The sequence below is a fragment of the Mixophyes fleayi genome, chromosome 5 (genome assembly GCF_038048845.1).
Source record: "Mixophyes fleayi isolate aMixFle1 chromosome 5, aMixFle1.hap1, whole genome shotgun sequence".
Classification (NCBI taxonomy): domain Eukaryota; kingdom Metazoa; phylum Chordata; class Amphibia; order Anura; family Limnodynastidae; genus Mixophyes; species Mixophyes fleayi.
The window spans coordinates 13110098-13125109 of NC_134406.1; the positions used below are offsets into that span (position 1 = coordinate 13110098).

The 15012-nt window shown below is 40.7% G+C and overlaps 1 protein-coding gene across 1 annotated transcript in view; it reads right to left on the minus strand.

The window, feature by feature from the left end:
- The window catches only part of TG (thyroglobulin), a 186108-nt gene that overhangs the window by 100818 nt on the left and 70278 nt on the right, over positions 1–15012 (minus strand). The window contains exons 27-32 of the mRNA XM_075211467.1: positions 8277–8444; positions 7094–7213; positions 5228–5305; positions 2672–2809; positions 1023–1199; positions 828–939 (exon numbers count right to left, since the gene is read on the minus strand). Of these exons, the coding sequence (XP_075067568.1) occupies positions 828–939; positions 1023–1199; positions 2672–2809; positions 5228–5305; positions 7094–7213; positions 8277–8444 (793 nt within the window). The remainder of the gene's footprint in view (positions 1–827; positions 940–1022; positions 1200–2671; positions 2810–5227; positions 5306–7093; positions 7214–8276; positions 8445–15012) is intronic.

Sequence of the window (15012 nt, forward strand, 5' to 3'; positions counted from 1 at the left end):
TAGAGGTATTTGCTCTGTTATAATAATAAAATCATTTGTTTTTTAAAGTACACATAACTCATATACAAATAATTATGGAAGCTTGTGTACAGGATGAGAAGAGGCAGCAGAGAGACTGAGCTCGTCCTAGGGGATTCTGAAAGAAATGTTCTGTAGTCATATTAATGATGAGCGAATCTATTACATAAGACATTCATGCACATCATATTGCAGGGGGTGTAGCTGTACTACATATAGACTGTAAGCTCCAATGGGGCAGGGACTGATGTGAGTGAGTTCTCTGTACAGCGCTGCGGAATCAGTGGCACTATATAAATAAATGGTGATGATGATGATGATTAGTTAAATATATACTATAATGAAAGATCCTTGAAAGCAGTGGTAGAACTATCACAAGTGTAAGTGGTGCGGAGGGCGGTTCCTGCCTGGGGCCTCATAGCACTTGCACCAGCAGAAGATTAGAGTGGGGGCCAAGGGATGAGGGGTTTAGCAATAGTGGGTACGGGACCCACAGGTGGGAGGGGCCCAGCAATGTTGTGTCAGGCCCCCCCCATCCTCCCTCCAAGGCTCACGCTACCTCCAAGGCCTCACTTTGCTCTTTTGAAACCTGTTATAAACTTGTGATGCACATTGAGCGCATGTGAAGGACCGGGCATTCTCAGAAGAGGAACACAGAACTGCCGTACCCCTATCCAAATTTTCCTATAGGGCCTGCCAGGGAGGGTGGACACAGAGCCTTCCTCCAACTTTTGCTATGAGGTCCAGCAATTCCATATTCCATATTTAACTGAAGGTTAAACAAATAAACAGTGTCCTCAGGATCTTACCCATTGGAAACACTTGTCCCAGTCACTATAACTCTGTTCCTTACGGATATGTCGGCCAGCTTCCGGTATGGAATGGGAGTGTAGAAATGTTTCACCTTGTTACCGAAAGTCTCTGCCGAGAGAATAGACACCGGTCATTTATCAAGCGTCTACAGCGTAATATCGGACATTAGTTACATTGTAACTGCTACAAACCTTTCCTGTGATACAAAGACTGTGGTTTATTGTTGAGAGCAATGTCACAATTAGCTGGAGCACGGTTAGTTACAGTATCACAACTCCACGAGTCTGGGTAAATGATACATGTGAAGAATTCCTTCTTCGAGTCTTGTAAATCTGCAAGACGACACCAAGACTCTTCTTCCGCACACCCTGAAAAAACGAAAGCAGATAAACTGAAGTTTCCATTTCCGCTGAATTAAAAACCACTTGCAGCTCAACACGAAAATAATAGTTTCAATAGCACTAAAAATATATCTAACTATTGTTCCAGAGTGAAAAAAATAATTTTAGAGTCAATTGCTCTTATTGCTAATGTGACCGCGTTAGAGGAACAGGCGCCATCTCCTGGGATAGACGGAAATGAACAGCAGCAGATAAGTCAAACAAGTCCAGGGTTTTCAGTACAACTGGCCTCAGCCAGCGTTATTAAGCAGAAAAAAGAGAAAATTTCAAAATAACTTCCTTGCCTTACCAGCACTAGCTAAACACACAGGAACACCCTCTCTCCTGTAAAGGACCTTGTGTCCCACACACATGCACAACATAGAGGTAATTGCTCACCATTTGCAGAGTCTCTTAGTAGGCATCCAACCTCCTCCCCAGGTCTTAGAGACTGCGTGTCAAGCCTGACTGCTTTTTAAACACCCACATACAGGTGAAGTTGCAGATCAGCCTACATTTTTATGCTGGAGGCCCAGAAGACCCAGAATGGGCCTGATGAATGGAGCCCGCCCTCTCTCTCCATTAATATTACCAGTGACCCTTACCATATTTTCCTACACATGGGAAACATACTTTGGGAAGCTTTTCCCACATACTTAAATAATCTCCCTGGGGTTTCAATTTGAGCATATATCGCTCTAAGGCAAAAGGGACTGCTATAGGTGAAAAGCACCGGTAGACTGGGTTATTGGTGTTCATGAAAGACAGCGAGGGTCTGACACTAAAGATTGTAGCTTGGAAGGGGCCCACTGGACGGACAAAGGCCCTACTGGTAATGCATCAGGGAAAATGAGGTGCCCTGCAGGAGAGGGACCTTCTATAAGTATTACCTTCACTAGACTCCATTATCCAGAGTATAGTGCAGGACAGGATATGCTCCATCTTTTAGCGGGAGAGACTGTTTGCCGTGGAGACCAGCAAGTACATTGACCTCAGTTTTGCCCACTGTCCACCAGATCGGGGCACAGTTTTGCCCACTAGCCGGTGTAACAGGATCAACTTTGTATACTTGCCACCCTAATTGGCTCTCTATTTTGTATTAGCCAACCAAACAATTGTAAGAAAGTGCACAGATTGGGACTGATAAGGACCGTGAGTATGTGGGGCCCAAAATTTGCATCAGGGCCAATGGGCTCCTAATCACATAACAGCAGCTTATACAGTATTACTGCCAACATTATATCTACAGTATTTACGAACAAAAAAATATTGGGCCACTCCATAATAACGTTTTTTGTGCATAAACTTGACTTGGCAGAAAGCGGCCAAACACGCACGGTAGATAAATAGTGGTTCCGTTGTTCTATCATACACAGTTTATCTGAACTTCAGGATAATCTTACTAAGCAGCACTATGACATAACTATGACACAACGCTTTGCAGGGAGAGAGTTACTCACGTGTAAGACACCAGGACAACGCCTGGTCGGATGAGTAGTGTTCTTTGGATATCCAGAACTCAGTGTTGGCCACGGAGATGTCCTCATTAATTACAACATCACTACTGTTCAGTGAAAGGAAGAGTTCCATGGCAGACCCTGTGCAGATGACCAGGGGGTAGTGTCAGCTTAATGCCTACGTATTTCTGAGAAGCTTATAGAACATACATTGTATACAAAATGATAAAGCCTATGAATATATACAACACACAGCAATAGACTTTGTTCATTGGCTTCTCCTTGAGTAATATCTGTACAAACGATGCTCTCTGGCATCAGAAAGATCCGACAGCATTGGCATCTGTTGCTGCCAGAGATATGATCCTCGCTGGCAGTGCTTTTGCCAGTTCTCCCCCATTTTCTCGTAACTCCCCACTTATCCCGGCCGTGGGTGAGAATTTTCATATACGGCCGAGTAGGAGATGAGCAACATTTTCAAAACTGTTTTTCAAAATATTTGTATTTTGCCAGAATTTGTTTTGTTTGTTTCATAAACGGAATTTGGCCGTAATTGTTACCAAAACTACGACAACCATACTGCACGACGGACCATGGCTATCCCAGCAGGATCCAACTAGGAAAACTACAAGGAAATCCTACAGCAGGCCTGTCCAACCTGTGGCCCTCCAGATGTTGTGAAACTACAAGTCCCAGCATGCCCTTCTAGCAATCAACAGGTTGTCTATTGGCAAAGCATGCTGGGGCTTGTAGTTTCACAACATCTGGAGGGCCGCAGGTTGGACAGGCCTGTCCTACAGGGACAGCTGACCTATATTTGGGGCAAATCACAATCACTTTCATTGCTGGCAGGTGTATGCTAATTACCTTTCAACATGATATTAATTCTGAACACAGCTACAGCCCCATTAAGAAACTGTGTGAATATTTATGCAATTAGGGTTTTTTTATTGCCCCTCCTTTTTCCTAAAAAATGTCTATATTTTTACACTTGAATCTTGCCGGTTGCAAGGTCACATTAAGGGGTAAATGTATCAATGTCCGGATTCTTCAACTCCGGCGAGATCGGCATCTTCAGCGCTTAAATTTAAAGCGGCGCTGCCTTGTAAAGGGAAGTTTCCCTTTACAAGGCAGCGCCGCTTTGAATTTAAGCGCTGAAGACGCCGATCTCGCCGGAGTTGAAGAATCCGGACATTGATACATTTACCCCTAAATGTGTAAATTGGTCGGACATGATGCATCACAAACACGTGTCATTTCATTAAGGGTGTGTAGACCTTCTAATATCCACTGTATGTTTGTGTGAGTTTAGTGTCTGTATATGTCAATATTGTGTATGTTTGTGTGTCAGTGTGCTGCTTCATCATTTCTATGTGCGTGTCTTTGTAAACTCCAGCTTGTGTGTTATAAGGGATAGTCTACCCCCTGCAGTAATTTATTACACAGTTCTATGACCTGTTTAAGAGGGGTTCTCTAATATCCCTATAATTTACAGTAGGTCGTACATTATTACGTATATTATATCATGTGATGATATCTTTTATAACTGAAGTAGAAACAAATTTAATTTAAAAACACAATGTAGCAGCCAGAGATTAGCTGAACTCTATGTTGGTGACCTATAAATATTTTCTACAGCTGTCGGACATCTCTAAGGATTTGAACCCTGAGGTCACCTTTCTCGGATACAGCGGAACCTGTCTTCTCTGAGCCGCTTTAGGAAGATGCTGATAGGTTTATATAATATCACATGTCTGTCCTGCAGGGATAACAGAGATGGTAGGTACCTGATCACCTACCTGTAAGCTGGACATTATCAGATATTATCTGTGCTTATTTAAACTAGGACTCTTAGACTGGGTACACAATACAGAGTTTTCAGGCGATTATCGTGCCAATCACATGATAAACGACCGTTCGGCCCGATATCGCTTTAGTTTGTACGCTCCAATGATGAACGATTATCGTTCCAAAGCACATTGTATCGTTTCATTACATTTTTAACCCGGACTAAAAATCTCGCTCAACGATGGAACAATGTCGTTCCAATCCTGCAGTGTGTAAGCACTCAGGATCGGCAGTGTCCATAGATCTCTATGGAGTGTGCAGAGTCACCATCTTTTCAGTCGATGGCTATGACATATGAAGAGCACAGATCTGGGGGTAAATCTTGTAAAATGTGTATAGTGTGTACACAGAAATCTGCATGCTGATTGGGACTTTATTTTTCTATCAGTTGTTGGTAATTTCATCAATGATATCACTTCGGGAGAAATTTTCTACCTAGCTGTACTCTGGCTAAAAGATAGACCATTACTAAGATTACACCCTATGTTCCTGATTTGTATGACATTTATAGATTTCCTCTTAAGTTATAACCTCTACAATCAGGTCATTCTCACCATTTGTCTCATGTTAACTTCCATTTAATAATCCTACAGCAGTAACCTCATGGATCCAGTAGCTGTAGTTGCTTTAAGTTGATCCCACAATGGGACTTCTATGTATCACATTCACTGTGACAGAACACAGCAGTTTCTCTGTTTATTACATTAGTACCTGAAGTGTCAGCTGGTTTCTCCTTCCGTGGGGCTCTCTCTGAACACCCAGAATCATTGATCAACGTTTTACCAACATCTGCAACAAAACATAGAAGAGTTTTCATCATCTGCATTAAGTAACAGCAATTAGTTTATGTAAAGTCAAAATGTATCAAACAATCGTCTGTGTTGGAAATTCAAAGACAGTTTTCCAGCTCTTCATTGGGAAAGCAGTTTATCACGGAAATGCTTTAATATATTAGTGTCACTTATGTAATAATTTAGGTAAAATTTGCCTAGTTTGCAAGTTATCTGCCCAAGGTGGAATTTATGTGCAAAAAGACAGCAACGGTACAAGCTTCCAAATACAGGTGAGGAACGGTTGGGTTGTGGTGTAAGCGTGTGCTAACATGCATTGATCCAGGCATAGGGCAAGGGCAATATGATGAAGTGTGGGCCTTTTATACCATTAAAGGGGAGATGATCAGACAAGGTTTGAAGCTTACTCTTCTTTTTTCAGATTTTTTCATTCATTCTAATGTTCCTGGATTTTTGGGCTGTTCTGGGGAGTGGTAGGAGCTGTGAGTAAAGCCAATCCTTTGTGACATGTTAGAACATGCACTGTGACTGGCACTGAAAAGAGTGGTAAGAATAGTGGCATAACGAAAGGACCCTCTTAACCCGCAATATACAGTATAATGGGCAATGCAAGCAGACTTCCTTGCACAGTAATAGCGCTCTTTGTCCACACTCCCTCCCTGCATAGTGATGCCCTCTGTACCGGAGACAATTGTAGCCTAGCGTTCCCCCCTTTCTTAGAAACCTCCCCTTGTCCCATCTCCCAGAGATCCCACAGTCATTGCCTATATACCTGTTCCTGGGCACATCGGGTTCTTCACTTCTGCTTGGAAACTCCATGTAAATGTCTGGAGGTTCTTGGCTCATTTAGAGCGATCACAGTCTCTCTACTCTGAATGAGCTCAGAATCTGAAGACAGACACATGGAGCTTCTGGGTGGGACAATGTCTACTGAACGCCACTCCTCAATCCAACAGGTGTCAATGTAGAGGGGAGAGGAGAAGGCATCTGGCATCTCGACAGTCAGACGTTGGCAGATGGCTGCAAAGAGGTTCTAGCCCGGATCTACGTATCCTCTGGACCTGATTGTCAACCCTTGTTACTACACCACTGGCTAAAACTGACCAGTCTGATGCAAACATTATAAAACATCACCTTCACCTGTCTGTGTTCATCAATAGCACAAAGTTAGGGTAAAATGAGAACTAAATCTTATGATCATTTAATGGAGGGCAAATTAATAGAGATGGGCAAAAGAGACTAAGGGGTAAATGTATCAAGCTGAGAGTTTTCCGACAGGTTTGAAAAACCAATCACATTCTAGCTATCATTTATTTAGTACATTCTACAAAATGATAGCTAGAATCTGATTGGTTGCTATAGGCAACATCTCCATTTTTCAAACCCGCCGGAAAACTCTCAGCTTGATACATTTACCCCTAAGACTGACTTTGCCCCAGTGATTAGTCAGCATCGCTGCAGCCGGTGTGTGGACCAGACCTGCTGCCGACATAAAGTGAGTTTGTTTCCATATTTTTGATATTTAACCAACACCTCAAGTATCTTGGATGCAGGTCTCACAACCTCTTTCTTATGCTCCTGATTCTCTATGCAGCCATTAATAACATTAAGCTGTTATAATTCTCATCTCACAGACTGTTTAGCAGAGAGAAGAGTTATAGGACATGAGACTAACAGAGTCTTCCTCGTGCAGTCAATGTTATTGTACAGTAAATATACAACAATAATCCGGACTAAACCGTGAGCTTTGCTGTACAGATACTGGCTGAGCTCTACAAGACGTTACCTCTTCTCAGGAAAACCCGCTGGAAAACAGAGAACAGAGCCTGGATTTCCTCCTTTGTCTCATCGCTCAGCTCCGTGTTGTATTCCACCATACCGATACTTTGAGACAACAGAGAATAACCTACAAAGAGGAGTGAATAACTTTACTTTTTCAGTCACTTTTATAGCAGAACTACTGTAAGTTACAATAGAAAGCAAAATATATACTACACTATATACTATAAATGCACTATACTATACACTAAAAATACTGCTTTTATATTCATATAATATTTCATAAATGCCAACTAAAACACACGGAGATAAGTAAATCTGTTGAGAATTTTTTTTTTTTTCATTTATTGAAATGATTGAGAGCCACCACGGCACTAAATTGTCTGCATCCATATTAACTATAAGCAGAAAAAAGCAGGAAGGATGTAGGGCGCAGTTAATCCTACAAGGAAGGGGTTAACCTGCGAAATAGGCAAAGTTTCATATTATACTTCACTACAGAGAAGCGTGGAAAATCCTCATGAAAATATTAATTATCTCTCTACAACTAATCAAATAAGATGACACAGTGCCATCAATTTCTCTGCTATCTTCTGGTAGTATAAATAATATCATTGATATAGGGGACCTCCATCTTTGTAAGTGCCAAGAATAGGAAGATAAAGGCTCTAAAACAGACTCCCCTGATCCCTGGCATTTCCCATTGACTTTAATAGACAGTGCGCGTCCTGTGAGGCCACATTCCTTTCCTCCGCTAGTTAAAGAAAATCACTTAAATGCAGAGGACAAGTGGGACTCGCCTTTAGCACTTTAACGGATTCTGTAGAGGACGAGTCGTTGTTTCCAACCTATCTACTTGTGAGCTGGAGATTTCAGCTGACGTGTAGCAAGTCAGTTTGAAATGATAGCTGTCTGAGCTCTCACATCACTCTCGCTCCTCTACTCATTACTATATAATTTACTGTGTAGCCACAAATGTTTATTGTCACTTTGCTGAAACAATGCCGCTGCACCTCGCAAAACATTTCCCCCTTTGTTCTGCTGATAAGCTTCAATTGTGTTTTGCCACCATGAGCTGGCAGAAAAGTGAATACTAAACCTTGCAAATCATTATGCCACAGGGTAATGTGAATTTTTATTGGGTCAACCCAAATTGTACGTCTCCCCCTCCTGTAAATTTGATAACTTACTTCCGGTGAATTCTTGTCCCCCCAAGAAGAATGAGAACATTTTCTGCTTCTTGTTAGATCTGACTCCTCTGCAGACTCCGTCACCACCAAGCTTAGACTCTGTGCTCCAGTCATTCACACCACACAGCAAAACATCCGGAGACCTGAGCAGCCCGCAGAGGGTGGTGCCTGTATTATAAACCATAAGGGGACATTGAGTCAATAACCAATACCGGTAAAGAGAGGTTACATTATCTTTTATCACGCATGGAAACCAAAATAAATAAATGTTCTGAGCCTCAGCCAATCACAAGTTTTCCTACACTGATCAGCTGATTAGCCGATCAGCCATTTGCCTTGAAGGTAAATGCTAAAAGCCTGGGGCAGCACGGTGGCTCAGTGGTTAGCACTTCTGCCTCACAGCACTGGGGTCATGAGTTCGATTCCCGACCATGGCCTTATCTGTGTGGAATTTGTATGTTCTCCCCGTGTTTGCGTGGGTTTTCTCCGGGTGTTCCAGTTTCCTGCCACACTCAAAAAAAAACATACTGGTAGATTAATTGGCTGACCCTAGTCTCTCTCTATGTATGTTGGAGAAGTTACACTGTAAGCTCCAATGGGGCAGGGACTGATGTGAGTGAGTTCTCTGTACATCGCTGCGGAATTAGTGGCGCTATATAAATAAATGATGATGATGATGATGAAAGCCTGTGAATACCTTCTGTTTGAAGAAGACTTTTATGGTATTTACCCTAAAGAGGCTTTTTTGTTGCTCATTATAACCTTGAAAAATGTACTATTAAATACTATAGTAAAAGTCTTTTTTAATCACAAAAAGTTTTATTGCTCCTGAGTACCTTACTTACCCATTAACCGCTTTAGGAAGTAAATTAGAAATTATATTGAGAGTTGAATAACTGCAAATCATATTACTTGTACGTGTGAACACACAAGGGTACACTTAGCAAATCTTCTAAAACTGAAAAGTGGAGGTGTTGCCCATAGCAACCAATCATATTCTAACTATCATTTACCCAATACATTCTAGAAAGTGATAGCTAGAATCTGATTGGTTGCTACGGGCAACATCTCCACTTTTCAGTTTTAGTAGGTTTGATAAATCTACCCGCCAATGTACAATATCCTAAAGGTGCAGTAAGAATGAATATATAATAAATCCAAATATGATAAATATAAGCTCTTGGAGGACAAGTGTATCATTTTTGCTATAGTGCCACATAATCATCATCATCACCAAAAGCCAATTAACCTACTAGTATGTTTTTGGAGTGTGGGAGGAAACCAGAGCACTCGGAGGAAACCCACGCAAACACGGGGAGAACATACAAATCCCACACAGATAAGGCCCTGTTTTGACAATTGAAATGCTAACCACTACGCCACCGGGCTGCCCCATATAACTTCCATCTCCATTCCCATGCACTCAGACTACAATATAAAGGGAGACGTTACATTTGTCTCTATTATGAGAATCTTCCGTGCAGTATTACAAAAATCATAAATCAGGGCAAGGTCTGTGTTATAGATTGCATTTGTAACAAGGTCACAGATCCTGAATACATTAATGTTCTATAAATGAACCTATTTTTCACTCATACTGACTGAACAATGCAACAAGGATCACTCCAACATGATCAGGTTAGATGCTTTAGAAGAAATGACTGTAGATTAGGGTCACTTTACAATAGGCAGAGTCACCCCGGGGCTAAATTGTAATCCACAGGATAAAGCTAAGTTTCCGCTGGACACATGAAGCTTATTTACTAATGTCATCTTTTACACATTATCAACTTGACGCATACGTGACTCCTGAGCTTGGTGTATGAAACCGTCATTCTGCACAATACATGATTTCCAGTGTAAGGAACACAATCTTCACTTAGTAATCAGTCTAAAAAGTATTCATTACCATCATTAATCAATATTACACGTGCAGTTTTACCTTTTACAGAATTCGTTTTACAGCAGAATGACAACATTGGGCGTTTGGACTGATATTTATGTAGCACTCTATATAGGAGATCACATAGGTCCATGAGTGTATTTATGCAGGGTAATAAAAAGTCTGACATTAACATAGTATTTTACTAGTGCCACCAGTGGTGTAGCACTCTATGGCTCACTGCAAAGTCTCAGTATCTAATGCTATTTCAGCTTGAATCTGTAATATACACAGGCCTATTTTTAAAATGGAGAATATAAACATGACCTCCTTCAACTTTTATGAAATACGTGGCTTTGGCTGACTGCTATCTATGTTTTTCTGATGAACTTGGTGTCATCTGGGAGAACTGTTTATTTGTGTTGAGCTTGGATGAGGCACAAAACCGCCCTCTGGATCTTGTGTCAGAAATAAACAACTGTCTGCTGACATAAACACAGAGTAAAAATACACAGATGAAAGCCAGGAAGATAAGCAAAGTATTAAGTAAAAGTTGCAGTGGGGCGTATACGATCCAGTAAAAAATTAAGCTCACCTGAAAGTGGTATATAATCAAGTGAGAAGTTCACACTGAAGAATCTGCTGCTCGGTACAATCCTGTACAATGTTTTTTCCTAGCAAGCTGAGTTTATCCAACACTATAATTTCCAATGCACTGAGTTTAGTGAGGACACTACTGCTTACATGGGTGTCTTTGTCCCAGTGGCGGATCCAGGGGGCTTGCTGCCGACAGCTGCACACTGTGCAGGTCCGTTCAGCAGTGACAGTATGCTGCCCGGCTGCTCTGATTGTGTTTTAAACACAATCAGAGCAGCGGGACAGCACGCTTTCACTGCTGAACGGACCTGCACATACTGTGCAACCGCCGGCAGCCTTAGAACACAGAAAGGGGGCGGGGCCTAAATCGCCCCCCTAAAATCGCCCCGGGTAGGGCAAATGTCTGGGTCCGCCCCTGCTTTGTCCAGTGTAAATTCACACAGAGGCTAAATGACTACAAACATGAGGATCAATGATCCCTTTGTTAATATGTACAGAATTCAAAATTCTTAGTGCAGTTGTATTCATACTTTTCTGTGTGTATGGTAAAATGCTTCTCTGATCAAAGGCTGGACCAAGACATATCCACATATTATGCCAGGGCGGTTTCTCAGATGCACATGAGTAAGAATATATTCTTTCTTATCACTAATGTACCAATAGCGAGTCTGAAAATATATTCATAGCCTTATATGTAAGTTAATTCTAAGGGGCATATTCAATTGTCAGCGAGTATTTTATTTAGAGCATGTTAAGTCATTTTCCCGCTGTTTTTCATCATTTTCGAGCGTGTTAACTTTACCCGCAATTCAATTCCATTGTTAGTGCTACGTTTTGTTTTTTTTATGAAACGGTCCTCTCGCGCTCCAGTAGAAGGTATATTGATAGTATAGGGTGTGCGAGAGGCAGCTGCGTTAAAAGCTATTCAATTGTTTTTTAACGCGGCACGTTAAACAGGAAAATATACTATTTTATCTCGCAGCTCCTTGGGGTGTGTTTAAAATAAAAACCCTCTGAAAAGTAGTTGAAATCATGTAATAATGTTGAAAAAAAGTTAAACTTATGTTTATCACTAATGCCTAACTTGTGTAAGTTGATTTTCTTGTAAAAAAAAAAAAAATGAAATAAAAAAATAAAAACAAAAATAAATAAAATCACTAATTAATTATATTTTTGTATGTTTTTGGTACAAATATGAATGTAGTAATGTGTTTTGATATGGTATATATGTCTGTATGGTAAAAACTAAATCAATTTAAAATATGCTAAATAAAGTACTGTAATGTAGATATTATCAATGTGTAATGCAATCTAATGTATGGAAATGTATGCAAAACCTTTTTTTTGTCTTATACATGACAGCGTTAAAACTCCCCTTCACTCCCCTAAAGTCTCGCAAACACAATTTTTAACGCACGGGGGCAGCGTTACCTCTTTTGCAATTGAATTGCACGAGTTTTCCCGCTGCGCTAACTCCAAACGGTCGCTATTGCCGGAAAAAACCTGCGCGGAACTTTTTTTTTTAACGGGACAAAACAATCTGACAGTTGAACATGCCCCTAAGACCCTTTGTTCTCTGAGTATAAGTGCCTATTGTTTTTCCAGCTTTCATGTGAATGAGGGGTCCTGGAAACTGACTGTTACTTGAACATATTGGAAGCTAAGTATTTGATTTACTTTTTCTTTTATGTTATGTTTATTGTAAGTATAAAGGTAAACTTCAAAATAAATCTTACATTCATGAGTCATTAACTCTTTGAAACCCGAAAGAACCTCATTCAACCTGGAACAGTGACACCTGTGGATTTAATTTCTTTAGTCAAATACCTAAGACACCTACTGTTACCAGAGAAGAGTTTCGGGAACACATCAGACCGCTCTGAGCACGGCTCGGGGAGCTGGGCAGGAGATTCAAATTTGCCAGGATGGGATTAAAGAAGTGAATGTGGCCTATTATTGGGCAGGAGACAAGTCCAGCCAATCAGGCGATGCATTCACTCTATAATGTCCGAGCCGACTAAATTCAGCACCCAAAGCGCTTTGATCTCCCAGCTCTTATTAGGTAAAGGAGACTATCCCGGGGCAAAACCGCCAACCATGTGCTCCAAGAGGGAGGAACTAACTAGAGAGGGGAGTAGTTGCAAAATTGGAAACCCCTTTAAGCTCCTTATTTTGTGTTACTGGCTACTACAGTGAGTTGCAATCACCACGATGACCTACCAATATAGGAACAGTAGTTAATGTATTAACATCAACATCAACATTTATTTATATAGCGCCAGCAAATTCCGTAGCGCTTTACAATTAACTATTAACAGCACTTTGTCCATTCTCCTACGATTATTATAAACAGACCCTGACATTTTTATGTGTTCAGCATAAATAATAAGAATATATTATTATTATTATTATTATTAATTTATTTATTTATAATGTACCACAAGGTTTGCGCAGTACATAGGAAATGAAACATAGCACAAAATGCCATAAGTACATATAGAACAACAATGGATACAGAGTAGCAGAATAATAAATGCATGGATGTAATTAACAAATCCAATGTCATACAAAAATAATTCATCATAACACAGACAGAGAATGGGCAGATATGAGCCATAGAGTACAGATATGATGTAGAGGACCTTGCCATGAGAGCTTACATTCTAAATTAAATTAATATGTAATTGCGAGGATGGTAAAATGCAGTAAAAAGTGATTAAACCTGAAGAGTGAAAGTACATTCCGCATCACTGTGCTATCAAAATATATTTAAATTGTAAATAAATAACATATGAGCATTCAAAATGTTTGTTGTGGACTCTGATCCTAAATGAAGTATTAATTAATTCAGTATCATCATACACTTCAAAGTAATCAGCAATGTGCAATGTCCTGAAAAGTACACAAAACAGATCAATATATTTCCTGCATAAGGAGAGCAGATGAGATTCAACCTCTTGTTTAATAAAAGCTGACATTGCACATCTTTGGGCGTTGACGATCTCGCCCAAGATCAACAACATCAATTAATATTCTTCTTGATAATTGTTTCTTTAAACTTGCAATGAAGACAGAACGCAGCGCATCTGCTCCTCTCATGGGGTCCTCACTGATTCCAGGAAACGTATTCATCTAAATTCTCCGCTTACACTGGAACTAATTCATCCGAATGTCATGTCCTTGAAATATTTAGCTCTTCAAATTTTATTTCCAGGATTGCCTTATTGTGCATTGTATTATTTTCCAAATTTCTGTACTTTTTCAACTGGGTTACTCTTTATATTTTGATCTTAGGACCCAGTGTACAGCCCTGGGTGCCCTTGTATTGAGGGGAGTTAGAATCACTACATTATCATTATATTTGTGTAATGCGTGTATGTATCTTTTGACTATGGTATTGTTTGCTACAGCAGCTTTCCGCGCCGTCTTCTCTGACAGTAGTATGACCAGTGCCTTCTACTCCAGCACAGTGCCTTCTATACCCTGTGGTTAGCAGTGTCCCCCAAATTAATTTAAAGGGGGGGGGCTCAATAAGCCGCAAAGTGTCTCGCTACCATTCCACCATAGAGGTGCGAGGAAAAATGAGCGGAGATTTGTACCGCAGTAACTGAAAAAGTGCGCAGCCGCGATGTTCTGAGGAACATCGCGGCTATTTGAATTCCCCCCAGAGAAATTTATTTTACGTTAAATTCAAAAATCCATTTTTTTGACCCTGTAACTGTAAACAGGTACAGTTTACTAGTCCAATGGAACAGAAAGTATAAGTTTAATGCCTATACATTGTCTTGTGTTTTTTTAAATCAGCTCCAAAATTATGCTGCATTAAGGGGGAAATTCAGTTCAACGCGAGGTGCAGCTGAGCATCGCCACGGTGTTCTCTGTGCCTATTGCTAGCCAGTACGGTAGGAATCTCTGCTAATTTTTCTGTGCACCTCTAAGGGATGCGAGGACAAAATGAGCGGAGATTCCTGTAAAACCTCCGATGTGAGGTGTCTCCATGAACGTTCTGGAGAAAACCTCACACCAAATTGAATCTCCCCCTAATTCCAGAGCCGTAACTAGAAATTTTAGCGTCTGGAGCAAGAAAGGAAAAATGCGGTCCCAAGCCCTAAATTATAATGAAGTATAATATAATGAACCTAAAATAAAATGCAGCGCCCCCCCCCCCCTTCTGCTTTGCACCCTGGGCACTGCCCCTCTCACTGGTCTTGCCTAACTCTCTAAGCTACGTGAGACAAAAAACGTTATTTTGTTTAA